Raw genomic sequence first — 13309 nt, forward strand, 5'->3', positions numbered from 1 at the left:
ATTAAGACCACCTCCCACTATCCCATTCCAGAAATAATAAAAGAGCAGATGTTTTTGCACAGTAGAATGTGTTCTTGCCTGCATTAAAATGCAACAGTGGCCACTTGTTTTAATTACACATGATCCACACCTCCCATGTTGAGTATTTTTTCAGGTAAACCACCCTACTCCCCATATTGGGGCTGTACTCGGCTCCCCCTCTAGAATGACAAAGCCGCCTTCAATGGCAGTAGTTGATTTTGGTCAACAGTAGTTCATGTGTTTTATACAAGACTTGTACTGTAGCATATCACTAATCGCTCCTGCAACTTTTGGCTTCTTTCTCACAGTTTAAAAATGAGAACGGCATCACAAAGACTTTTGTAGCCCTGCCCCATTGTAGGACTACAGCCAGTGCCTTCCTCTTGGCTAGCACTTGGGGTTACGAAGGAACAATGTCCATCTTCCTTCAGCCTTTCTTCGATTCTGGCAAGCCTATCCCTGCGTAGCATTGCAATGTGCTTACCATTGATCAGCCCACTAACTAGCTATTGTCCATTTCAATAAAACATTAATTTGGTGTCCTCTTTCTGAGCTACATGAAACCGTTTTTCCTCAAGCAAAGTCGACAAGTCTATCTGAGGAGTTCAGGGACATGAATACAGACTGTCTTAATAGAATGCCTTTTGTTCTGTCACCAATTGGGATTTGAGATAATGTTTCAAGTCTCATTCTTTACTCGTTGTCAGTCCACTGGTCTTTCATTGTAAGGCATTGTGTTTCTGATGGAGAAGCTCACAACGCCCCTTCCCGACTCCCATCCCCCAGCTTCTGTTTCCTTCCATTTGGCCAGCAGCATAGAGATGTGCAGTCATCACAGACTGGTGACCAGATATCAGCAAATTCTCAACGGTTTAATGAAATGCGATAAAGTGGAGAGCTCAAATGTTTCTAAGACTGTAACATTACAGGAGACAGATCTCTGTCTGGCTACCAAGCAATCTTGAAAGTCAGTAATCGGAGTGCGAATGAAGCAAGTGGTTCGATTCTGAAGAGGATGATCATGGATTTCTGCCTTTGCAGCATGATCTAAAAGTCATCGTTTCCTTCAGCTGCATCATACTCATCTTTAGAAGTAGCTTTCTTTTATGCATAGGAATTCTTGTTTCTGTCTCGCGTTGAGCACATTTTTGACTTGTTAAGTTATGACCTGCATTTGGTCATTCAGATCAATCGTCGCATGGGATCGGCCTAACAGGAACCCCTTGAGTGAGATTTCCCAAAAAGCAGGAGTTCCGTCTGATTCAAGCAAGTTTCTTCATCAGCTCTCCTAATGGGTTTTTACTACTATGTCTCGGTGAGTATGTCTCGGTGGTTGCAGGTGGGTAGGTGTTTGACATTGTGTATTATCCATTGGAAGCCTTGTGACGAAAGGATCTCCAAACGAAGACTACACGGGTCAGCTTAGTTGTACTCTGTGGCATTAGTTAAGTCTCCATGTCTTGATGTTTAAGTTTCTTAGTTACTCAAAAATTTAGATCCATCGAATTTTTAGATGCAACTTTTTTTTAGTATAGGTTTTCAAGCCATCTTTACGGAGTGTGAGAACGCGGTTGTGATTTTCTTCTCAGTATTTGTTTTCCCTGTTTTATAACCGGTATAACAGTGTGCATCTCTTTGGATGGAGGTATAGGTGAGGAAATTCAGGTTAGAAATAAAACAACGTGGCTTACAGATGGTTGGCTGATATTGTTGAACAGTGTCTACTTCTGTGAAACAGAACAAAGTCCTTTACTCCATGAGCCCTTTAATAACCAATGATAATAGCTCTTACTGTGATTGGGCTTTCAAGTCAGGAACGGAGTAAGCAAGTCTCAGGTTTACCCAAAGTAGTGCAACCAGGAGACTGCATACCAAGTGCAGCTAAAATAATTAAATAATAGTGATAGCCAGCTGGAGCTCCTCGTTTTACTATAAATCTATCCTGGACTGAAATTGGTTACTTTTATTTCATAAAAAGCTGCTGCACAGAAGCCCTCCAATAATCACAGGAGTGAATAAGACAATATAAACAGAGTAGCGGAGTAGTAACCTGACAAGATGTGTGTTAATATACCTTAATTTCCTGTGCAGTGAAATGCCTCTAGGCGCTGCAATAAGTACTATTAATTCACGCTGTCCTTGTTATTTTGTTAACCGCGTGAAGATGAAGGTTGTGCCTTACCTGCCCCAGTCTCAACCTATAGTCGGCAGGCCTTCAGTCCGGCCAGGCTGTTTTACAACTTGCAGCTTTGCAGCATCGGTAAAATGGGCCTCGTGAGCGAGGCCCTCGATATTGTTATTGCGCCATCTCCTTTGATTTAACCTAAAAATCCAGTCTCTGAAAAATTCATAAATGCGTGAGAATCGGAACCCTTTCAACAGAGGAGAATTTGCTCTCAATAAGACTTCATTGTCCTTGCTAAAAAAGCATCGACTGCAATGTACAAATACAAACTGCTTCCTTTAGCAACTGTTCAAAGCTCCTTAGAATGCTATTGTATTTTTTTCCTATTTATTAATGTTTTTTTTTTTTTTTTTTTTTTTTTTTTTACATTTTCGAGTGGCTAGGTGCATATGATTAAAAGATTGCAATGCTTCCAAATTGAAATATCCTAGCGGGGCTCATGCCTAGCCCCTCACACTTTGATGAACTGTTCGAACATATGCATGAGGTACATTAAATTAATGAATGTTTCACGTATACAGAAGTATTTTTAATTATCACTAGACTATGATGTTGCCAGGAGTCGAGGAGTGGGGTAGAGTGGAGTGGCGTAGAGGGTGTTGCGTAGAATGGAGTAGAACCTTGTAGAGGAGAGTGACATAGAGCAGAGTAGATTGTGTAGAGTGTTGTAGAATCGAGTGGCGTGGAGGGACAGACTGGAGTGGGGGAGTGGAGTAGTGTGTCTTAGAACAGAGTGGAATATAGTGGCATAGAGGAAGTTGTGTAGAGTGTTGTAGAGTGGAGTGGTGTTTTAGAGTGGCATAGAGTGAAGTAGAGTGTTGTGGAGTAGAGTGTCAGAGTGGCGTAGAGTTTAATGGAGTACAGTGTAATAGAGTGGAGTCTTGTTGTGTGTCATAAAGGGGACCATAGCGAAGTTGTGTAAAGTACAGTAGTGCAGAGTAGATTGATGTAGAGGGCATTGGCTTAGTGTAAAATGGTGTAGAGTGCAATGATAAAGTTGAGTGGTGCAGAGTAGACTGTGGTGACGTAGAGTTGAGTGGCTTAGTGCACTGACAGTAGATTGTTTCAGAGTAGAGCGCATTTGCATGGAGTGCAGGAGAGTGGTACACAGTTGAGTGGTGCAGAGGTGTAGAGTGCAGTGGCATGGTGCAGTGGTGTGCAGTACAGTGGTGCAGTAGGGAAGAGAGCAGTGGTGCATAGAGTGGGGTACAGTGCACTGGTGTTGAAAAGGAGAGTGGCATAGAGGGCAGTGTCGGAGTGCTGCGGTGTACAGTAGATTATAGTGGCATAGAGTGGATTGGCATAGAATAGAGTGGCGTAGAGTAGAGTGCACAGGGCAGATTGCAGTGGTAGAGAGTGGAAGGCAGCAGAGTGGTTTAGAGCAGCCTAGCATGCCATAGAGTGCAGCAGTGCACAGCAGATTAGAGTGGCATAGAGTGGTGTATAGAGGCATAGAGTAGTGCAGCGGTGCAGATTGCGGTGGTGAAGAGTAACGTGACGTGACGTAGAGTGCAATGGTGTAGAGTGGCATAAAGTAGAGTGGTGCAGAGTAGATTATAGTGGCGTACAGTGCAGTGGTGCAGAGTAGATTGGCTTAGAGTGCAGTGGTGTAGAGTGGATTGGTGTAGTGTATTGGTTTTGGGCAAAATGGTAGAATGCAGCGGGGGTGTAGAATAAGCCTACCAAAAGGGGCACTTTCCTACAGTGCGAAGGATGATTCAGTGTTCCTAACTGGTCCTAATCAGGATTGAATATCATGGAGGAGGAGGTGTGTGGTTCTTTTCATCACAGTTTTGCAGCTGTCCAGTAGCTTCCCTTTCGATGACTTTGCTGAGGTGTGGTGGATTGGACATTTGTCCATAATTTGCCACGATTATCCAGTTTACTGATGGGTTTTTCACATGTGTAGAAAGAACGGTGTATTTTAGAAGGCAGGGACTACTTCCTTTAGTTGAGGTGCTTATCACGTTCCTGAGATCTCTAGTTGGAGTCGGAGGAATTGTTTGAACTATGCAGCTGGTCGATGGATGGTTAATACGTGGCAAAATTCTGAGACATAACAGAAAGTGAAACAGATAACGGGATAATGTTCGGCGAAAGACACGTATAGAGCAGAGAATAGGATGAAATGCACATACAGAAGATGATGTATTGTGAAATATACGGACAAGAACAGAACAATATTGCTTGTATGTCATAGCTCACAGCACTTAAAGCAATGGTGACTTGTTAAAGGAAAAAGACACTATTATGTGACTGCTTTTGTGTACATTGTGTTGACTTTGTTCTCTGTTACACCACAAGGAAGTTAGCAACTTCATAACATGGCCCAGGACGATGTTATCGGCTGTCTTCTTGACCCACTGGCAAATAGGACTTTTGCTAAGACCACAGCCACATGGCGTTATTAAATACTGCCATCATCCAGCAGCACCTACAGCTTTTATCTAGAGGAGGGTAGCCTACACTCAAGCAAGCTTCTCCAAAATAAACATGTAATATAAACAACACATAACCAATAACTTGTAATATGGACCAGTATTGCATTTTTGGGTTCTGGTGACATTTGCAAACCACTGTGCCCCTGACCTCTTGGTGTATGTTCCACGAGGGCCTGTTTCAGTGTCAATACTGGACTCAAGGCAGTGCCCAGCAGAGTGTGGCTGGGGCTGCGAAACGGGATTTGGAAAATAAATGCATCATTAAAAAAATAGCTATGAAATTAACTTTAAAAAAAAAGATTTAAATGTTTATGACTTAAACACGACAAACCACTGAAATTTGCCACTTATGGCAGTCAAAGCACACAACACATGGTGTAAATCATGCCAGCCACCATGCCAGCCAGTGGCACAGTAATAAAAACAAGCATTTGCAATGTAATTGGTTTCGTGTTTGCTCGAGTTAGTGCTATTAGCATTGTAAATTCCTAATTGGACTTTTCTTGCCATATAAATTGAAAAGGAAAAGTAAAACAGTTGACATAAACAAGTCAATTTAAAGCGCCTCAGCTGCCATGAGCATGAGCGCACAGGAGAGTCACAAAAGGAAAAACGTATCAGCAAACGTGCAATTATCTATGTAACAGGATCGATGGCCAAGGTGGAAACAAAACTGCTGCAAGGAGGGACAAATGTAAAGTACTTACCAGTGATGACAAAGGATTTTTGAAAGGCAAGCCCATGAACGAGTGGTGGTGATGAGCGTGCGGTGGGTGTGGTTAAAAGCCCACAGATAGATTATAACACGTCGGAGGGCTTGCGCGCTCAACCTAAAAAAGAACTATCAACAAAGCGATGTGGTGGGTGGCCTGCGTTATGGCGTGTGTTCTATGCTTTGGCAAACATAAATTGCGAATATCATTGGTTTGTCACGTTTTAGCCAGATCTTTAACTTTTAGAACTTGTTTTTTTCAGTGAGTATGTATTTACATTTAAATGCTACATTTTGTGACTCCTAGCTACTCTCCTTTCAATATGTTTCAGTGTGGCCTGGTTCATTGGCTTGTGTAAGCGGAAGATAATTAACAGTTTCCTTTGTGCTACATCTTGGAAACACTTGTTTTGATCAGCACTGATTCCTCCTGGAGATGTGTGTTGTTACTGTTACCAATTGGTAGCGCTTCCTGCCTGATAGTCCAGTCTTGAATATTTCCAATCGTTAAAAGCTCCCTTAAAGGGCTTACAATGTCTAGCATCTGCTTAATGTAATTCATCTCTGTTTACAGGAAGAGCAGGCGGCCAAGCTCAAGGCGGAAAAAATCCGCGTGGCGCTCGAGAAGATAAAGGAAGCCCAGGTCAAAAAGGTATGCTGAAGCTACTGTAAAAAAAAAAAATGGAAACAGTTTATGGACATTGGCAACCCATTTCATAAGTGCGCCATGTGGCTCAGATTCTCACTGCAGGTGGCTTCTGCAGGCAATGTTTTTTGTTGCCTAAAAGTGGCAAGACATAGAAGAATCCATTTTTTCATACATTCATCATGCTTACGTAAGCAAATCCAAACCAACGCCAATTGTTCTTAATTAACCGTGGACTTCAAACCTGAGTTTGGCTCGGTGGCTGGAAACAAAGTTTGAAAGCTTATTAACTCACACTTCACACAGGTCTGTAGCTCTTTTAGTCCACTGATTGATTACGCCAGCATCCAGCACTGTGCCCCTCCCCCCCACCAGATCTACAATCCCAGCTGACCAAAACAGCAGTATTTAATTAAGCCAGTTGCAATGCACACATTCCTTTCCTGGTCGTCTGTTCAGGCCGCCCACTCACCTCAAGTGTTCCTGCTTCCAGTCACTTTACCACCTCCTTCACACATTACCCATCACATTATCATTACTCCAAAAATGACCCCATTTCCTTCTCTCAAAAACCTGGAACACAAGCTGATACGAGAGCAGGATGCATTACTGGAATTAATGGAATTAAAGATAAACTCTGCCAGTTGTTTCGGCTCTGTAAATGTTCCCCGATAATGGCACAAATTTTGAATGCTTTTTTCAGTGTCCAGGATTCACTTCCTACCCTTTAGGTTCTGGTGTCAGTGCTATTGCATCCTCAGAGTTCTCCATTAGTGCCTGGGTCACATCACTGATTGCAGAGCCCAAGTAAGTCGTGGTGGGCTGGCCTAGATTTAACTAAAGTGCATCTCCAGCCAACCCTATACCACTCAAAATGTTTATATTCTCCCACCATATTTTGTATCACCTTAAATTGGTGCCCCTCAAATGGATCTCAGCATACATAGGCAGCATATTGTGAATCATCCGGTCGAACATCATGGCAAAATTGACAATGACAAAATTGAAGGTCTCCACCTAGTGAGATAAATGCCCAATGCCTGGTCTGAACTCTTCATGCAGCAGGATTGATAGTACTGAGAAAGTGGCACCGAAAATCAAGAGGGGTATTTCTCCAGCAATGGATGCCTCTCAATTTTGACGTTGCAATTTAAGTTTCTCGGGCCTTGCATAATCTTGATGTACCACTGGGATTCCAGACGGTTCCCTGGTGTTTAATCAATCGAACAACCTAATGAATCCAGTTAGTTATAGACTGTACACATTTTTACTTTAGTCTCCCCCTGTGACTACAAGAATGTTTCTGAATATTATGCATATAGAGCATATCATAGTCCATTAAAGTCATGCTATGTAAAAACCTTGTTAGTTTGCCAAAGGTTTTTTCTGATGAATACTCTTGAAATGCCCTCTAAAACTTTACCCCAACCCCACCTTTCTATACCTCTTAGTCAGCCCTTGTGCTTGCTGTTGTCTATTATGATGCAAGGTAGTACCCACACTTTTGGATCTCACCATAGAAAACCGCTGTGCAGAGAACTCCCCAACTCAGCACAATCTCATTCAAAGTAACTTACTACTTGCCTCCCTTATTTTACATTTGGCTTCAAGGTCAAAGGTACCACAAAATACCTCTTTTGGAACTTCTGTACTTCAAAGCCACGGATGTATTATCCAAGCCTGAATCTCAAACACTCCTGGACTTTGAATGCTGTATCTGATCACCAAGGACACCCAGCTTCACATCACTGCACAAATGTTTGCAAACTTGCACACACATTCACTTTGTCTTCTTCTTTCTTACATCCCAAAGCAGGACGCTCCTTTTTGGTGGTTCTAATGGAAACACTTAATTTTTTATAAAGCTTCGTAATGCTGTCCTCTCTTGCTTCTGTCGGGACTTTTTGTTCTCTTTACTAACTCACCTTCCCTTCACCTCTGTGCCTACTTCAGGCCCTTAAAACACTTTGGCCCTCATTCGGGTGACGGAAGCACCACCAACAAGCTGGCGGTGCTTCCTGGGCCATTCTGACCGCGGCGGTAAAGCCGTGGTCAGAAAACCGGGTCCGGCGGTTTCCCGCCGGATTTCCCCCAGTTGCCCAAATCCACCATGGCGGCGCTGCTGGATTCTGACCCCCTTCCCGCCACCCTGTTTCTGGCGGTTTTTACCGCCAGGAACAGGATGGCGGGAACGGGTGTCCTGGGGCCCCTGGGGGCCCCTGCACTGCCCATGCCCCTTGGCATGGGCAGTGCAGGGGCCCCCTAACAGGGCCCCAGCCTGCTTTTCACTGTCTGCATAGCAGACAGTGAAAAGCGCAACGGGTGCTACTGCACCCGTCGCACACCTGCAACACCGCCAGCTCCATTCGGAGCCGGCTTCAGTGTTGCAGGCCCCTTTCCCGCTGGGCCGGCGGGCGCTAACTTGGCTAGCGCCCGCCGGCCCAGCGGGAAAGTTGAAATGGCCCCAGTGGTCTTTTGACCGCGGAGCGGCCATATGGCGGTTACCGCATGGCGGGCGGCTACCGCCGCGGTTAGAATGAGGGCCTTTGTCTCTATGGTATGCGCCACGATGAGCGACTCTTGCAGAGATGGTTCACCCTTAATCCGATGCATGTTATGCACCACTGCGCCTTTATTGTTCAAGATGATTTGATCTCAGAGGAACTCGTCAGATAGGTTACCAAAAAGACAATTTATCATTAAGTTGTTGGAAAATATAAAATAATCAATGCATCTCTCTGAGCCCTTTCTTCCTCCTGAAGATCCTTCTGAAGATATTGACCGGTATTTCGTCACAAATATAATTAATATTTAGAACCCTCCAACATTGAAACTCTCCAAAATTGTCACCACTTGGCTCCAGTTTCACACCATCTGTTTCCGGAATGTACCCAAAAATGCATTTACCTTCTGGCTCCAGTGCATGTAGCAACATTTCTTCTTTTTTACTAGATCTGTAGCTTTCCTTCGCTCTGTAAGATACACAATAAAAAATAGTTGTTCATCCCTTCCTTTGCAGTGTTGATTCACCGGAGAAAGGATGGAAAGATTTAGGGACGGGCAAATGGAACTCCAAGTCACAAGATGAGTACAGTCAGACCCTGGTGTAATTGTCCACTGGTATTGAATCAGTGGCCTTTTGTTTAACATCCAGAAACCTCCATTGAGCAATAACAGGACCGAACCCTGTTGAACTCAGTGGCCAGTGTTCTGGTGTTTTGTTATTCACTGCAAGAACTGTGTTCTCATTTCAATATTTTTTAGAACACATTTTATTGTTTTTTTACATTATTCACATAAACCCAGTACTTGTAATCAACGAAGATAATAAGCATGTAGAGAATAACAGCATAGTGATATATCTGGTTTGTGTTCCATCACCAATGAACAGTGTGTATAAAGACTGCCAGTATGATGCCTCAGGCAGCAGCATGCATCAGGCTTCCGCAAGCTAACTTTAAGTGAAAAGTATGTGCACACTTACCATCGGAACAGTTCTCCACATCATGAGGTAAAAGGTTAACACTCCAAGAATATGACTGAAAAGGACGAGAAATGGTAGACACTGGGCAATTAAACTTACTGTAGACCTGCTCATCTGCGCCCTGCTGTTCATTCAGTGATTCCACCTGCACATCACCGTTTCCTGCCATTCTGCAGCACCACAGTCCCCAAACAATCCTAAAGATAATCAATGCACCCGAAAACTATCAGGAAATGAGAAGCCAAGCCATAAGCCAAAGCATTACTTGTCACCTTCTGGTAAGTCTCTTCATTGGAAACTATCTCCCTAAAGATCTTCCCACAAAAAAACACACAGTGCCACAGGAAGGAGAAATCCTCTTCCATAAGGAAACAATCCCACTCCTAGATCAGTTCGTAGAATCAACATCGTTCACTGTCAGAGGAAATTCAACGTTGAAAAAGATTAAGCCGGGGTATTCCTGGCCCCATCAGTTGACAATTTACCAGTCAATGCCCACTGGCTAGTAATGCTGGATTTGCTCAGGGCTGCTCCAAAACCTTCTGTGCAACTCCCCAATGGTGAGCCTGATCCTATTCGTTCGGTGACTCTGACAGCTTCAACGTCTCCCAATGCTTGCTTGGCCCCAGCAGCTAAGAAGTTGAAGTATGTCAAGGCACCAGCCCCAATTGAGTCTACGCCACTTCTACAGTGATACAGACTCCACCCTCGGAGCAGTCTCCTGTGAACCCTTTGACGTTGGCTTAAATCTTTCAAGGTTGAAAGAAAAGGTCAACACATTTGTTGATGACATGCCATTGGAAGAGCACTTTGCTTGGACACAGTGATTTGCCAGATGGAAGAACTATTTAGGCTCAAATCATAGGCCCTATGCATGCCTTATCAAGATTGCCTGTTCGGAACATGGTAGCTCGGAGTCTGATAACCTCCTTCCCTCCTGCCTGTAATATGAATGCTGACCTTGCACTCTGTGGATGCAAAATGTAACATTTTGACAGCCATATTGCAGCCATATTCTTCAGTTACAGAGCTAAAAAAGCTTTAATGAGTCTGTTGTGGAACTTTTCGTGGTTGCATGGGAGACATTCTTTTCAGGGTCAGCAGTCATAATCAATGTAGACTTTCCCCAGCTGACCACAATTTCTGTAGTCCCACCTTCCACAAGTTAATCTAGTTGTCCATGCTTCTTCCTCAAAATTGAACCCAAATGCCTTTCCCAGACACCTCTCAATAGTTTAAAAAATGGACTCTGTGGGCTGTAAAGTTTAGCCTTGCCATTCAAAGGGTAAATGCTACCTGCCTTCTAGGTTGCTATGGCCACAGCCTGTAGGACTTGGTGAAACAACCTACCAGAACAAATGAAAAAATATATTCTCCGATCTGGTCAACAATGTGTTGGATGCCTCAAAACAGATCTGTGGCTTGATCCTGGGGCACAGCTGTTATACTGCACCTCCATGGTAGGATGCTTTCCACTGACCCAGGAAATGTCTAGGCACTCTCATGGACATGCTCCTAGATGGCAAGCATTTTTTTTTATTTTGTAGAAAAGGCTGATTACGCCCTGGAATGTTTCAAAAACATATGGGCTGTTCTGGGATATACCATCTTTTCGCAGCAGTGCCAACTTTCTCAGCCACTAAATATATCCCAGCAGATATACTGTTCCTTTCTTTACTCCGCTGTGGACCATCCTCTCTTCATGAGGACATGCCATCTGGCACAGGCCTTAATTTTAAAGATGATAGCCGTCACTTTACTGAACAAAGGTGCCATAGAGGTGGTGCATCTGGAACAAAGAGACATTATATTTTACTCATTTTACTTCTCTGTCCACAAGAACCATTACAGGGTCTGAGGTCCATCTTTGATCTTCTCATCCTGAACCTGTTCAATTGGCAGGACAAATTCAAGAAGGTGTCCTAGAATCAAGTTCTGCTGCCTCTCCATTCAGGGATTTATTGGCATCCCTGGGCATCCAGGACAGCTATTGCCATCTGCCCATTGCCATTCCTCCCTGCCCACAGGCTTCACTGTTGGGTCCCAGCAATGTGAGCTGAAGTTCCTACTGTTTGGATAGATGCCACATTGGGTCATTGAGGGCTGACAGTTGTGTTTCAATACTTGGATGACTCAGTAATGGAAGATGAGTTCCCCTTTTGGCCGAAGAACATCTTCAGCACACGATCACTTTACTCTGTGACTTCTGCTTTACTATAAATACTCAAAAGTCTCACTTAACACCTACCCAAGGGTTAACCTAAATAGGAGCAGTGTTGGAACAAACTGCTGAAGGCTTTTCCTCTTCCTCAGAGAATCAGGGATATTTGGGAAATGATTCTGATGTTTGTGACTAAAGCATGGGCCCTGATTCTGAAAGTTTTTTCCCTACTTGGTATCATTGCCTCATCTATCCTGTGGGTGCTATGCAACAGTTGGTGGATCGGGGCTTTTCTGCTTGTGAATCTAGAAAAAATAATGCTGCAAAAGAAAATGCTGCTTAGCTGTGTTTTTTTTTTTTTCTGGATTCACATGCTTTGCATCATTCTACTGTAAAGAGATGCCAGCACTGGAAGCCTGTCGTCAGTTTCCGATTCTTTTTCTACTCTTTGGTCTGGAACCAGACCAACAGGATACTCAAATAAAATTCATTTTTTGTCAAGTGATTATCCTCCAAAAACTAAGAATCCTGAAATAAAGCCAAAGGTAGAGCGCTGATATCAAGGGAAGTGAGTTTCCACTGAGAAATGAAAAGGCTTTTTTTATTTTTATATTTATTAAGCTCACTATCAGAGAGATGTCAGCAATGAGATTAAGAGCATGAACATTGGGGATTGTGGGGATGGTGCATACCCCCTGTTAGAAACGGGGTCTCTAGTTGGCAGTCGGTTTGCACCCTGTCAAAGTAGGGACCCTCACTCTAGTCAGGATAAAAGAGATACCCAGCTCAGATAACCCCTGCTCACCCCCTTGGTAGCTTGACACAAGCAGTCAGGCTTATCACAGGAGCAATGTGTAAAGCATTTGCCCATAACACACAGTAATACAGTGAAAACACTACAAATGGACACAACACCAGTTTTAGAAAAATACCCAATATTTATCTGTATAAAACAAAACCAAATAGGATAAACATCCAACATACCATAAATGAGATACAATGTTTTTGTAAGGATTACTCAAAAAGACAGATCCTTGAAGTCAATAACTCTGTCTGGGGCTATCACGGCATCGTTAACAACAAATCCAACAGTTCAGGTCGACCGCGGCGTCGTGGGCCAGCTACAGTGCTGAGAAGACCCGCAAACAGAACCTTGAAAATGCGGGGCGTTGTGATCCTTGTGATGAGGTCCGTAGAGCGGTGTTGGTTCCGGAGGTCGGTTCAGGGATTGTCTGGCCCATGAAGTCACACACGTTGCAGATCGAACTCCAGGCTGATGAAGTCGGGAGCGCTGGCATGGATGGCATCGGGTTTGCAGTGCGAAGCAGGACGATGCGACGTGCGGTGCCCACAGGTCACGGTGCGGGCAGCAGCTTGGTGATGGCGTCCAGCGGTGTCGGTGAGCCCAGGGCTGCGGTGTGAAGCAGGGCAGTGCGACGTGCAGTGTCACCAGGTCACAGTGCAGAGCTGTCATTGGTAGGCCCACATTGGCGGTGCGGCGTGGGACGGGCTCCGTGCGGTGTCCACAGGTTGCGGTGCAGACAGAGGCACCTGGTGATGACACTGGAGTTGATGGCGCTGGCGTCGGTGGACTGGGGATGTGGTGCGGGACAGGATGGTGCTTCGTGTACCTCACGAGCAGTGTCCACAGGCCATGGT

The 13309-nt window shown here is 44.3% G+C and overlaps 1 protein-coding gene across 7 annotated transcripts in view; it reads left to right on the forward strand.

Annotated features, from left to right (window-relative positions):
* The window catches only part of RAPH1 (Ras association (RalGDS/AF-6) and pleckstrin homology domains 1), a 299377-nt gene that overhangs the window by 224401 nt on the left and 61667 nt on the right, over positions 1-13309 (forward strand). For all 7 annotated transcript variants that reach the window (XM_069225991.1, XM_069225995.1, XM_069225996.1 and 4 more), the window contains one exon: positions 5934-6011. In XM_069225991.1, coding sequence (XP_069082092.1) covers positions 5934-6011 — 78 coding nt within the window. The remainder of the gene's footprint in view (positions 1-5933; positions 6012-13309) is intronic.

The sequence above is a fragment of the Pleurodeles waltl genome, chromosome 3_1 (assembly GCF_031143425.1).
Source record: "Pleurodeles waltl isolate 20211129_DDA chromosome 3_1, aPleWal1.hap1.20221129, whole genome shotgun sequence".
NCBI classification, from domain to species: Eukaryota; Metazoa; Chordata; class Amphibia; order Caudata; family Salamandridae; genus Pleurodeles; species Pleurodeles waltl.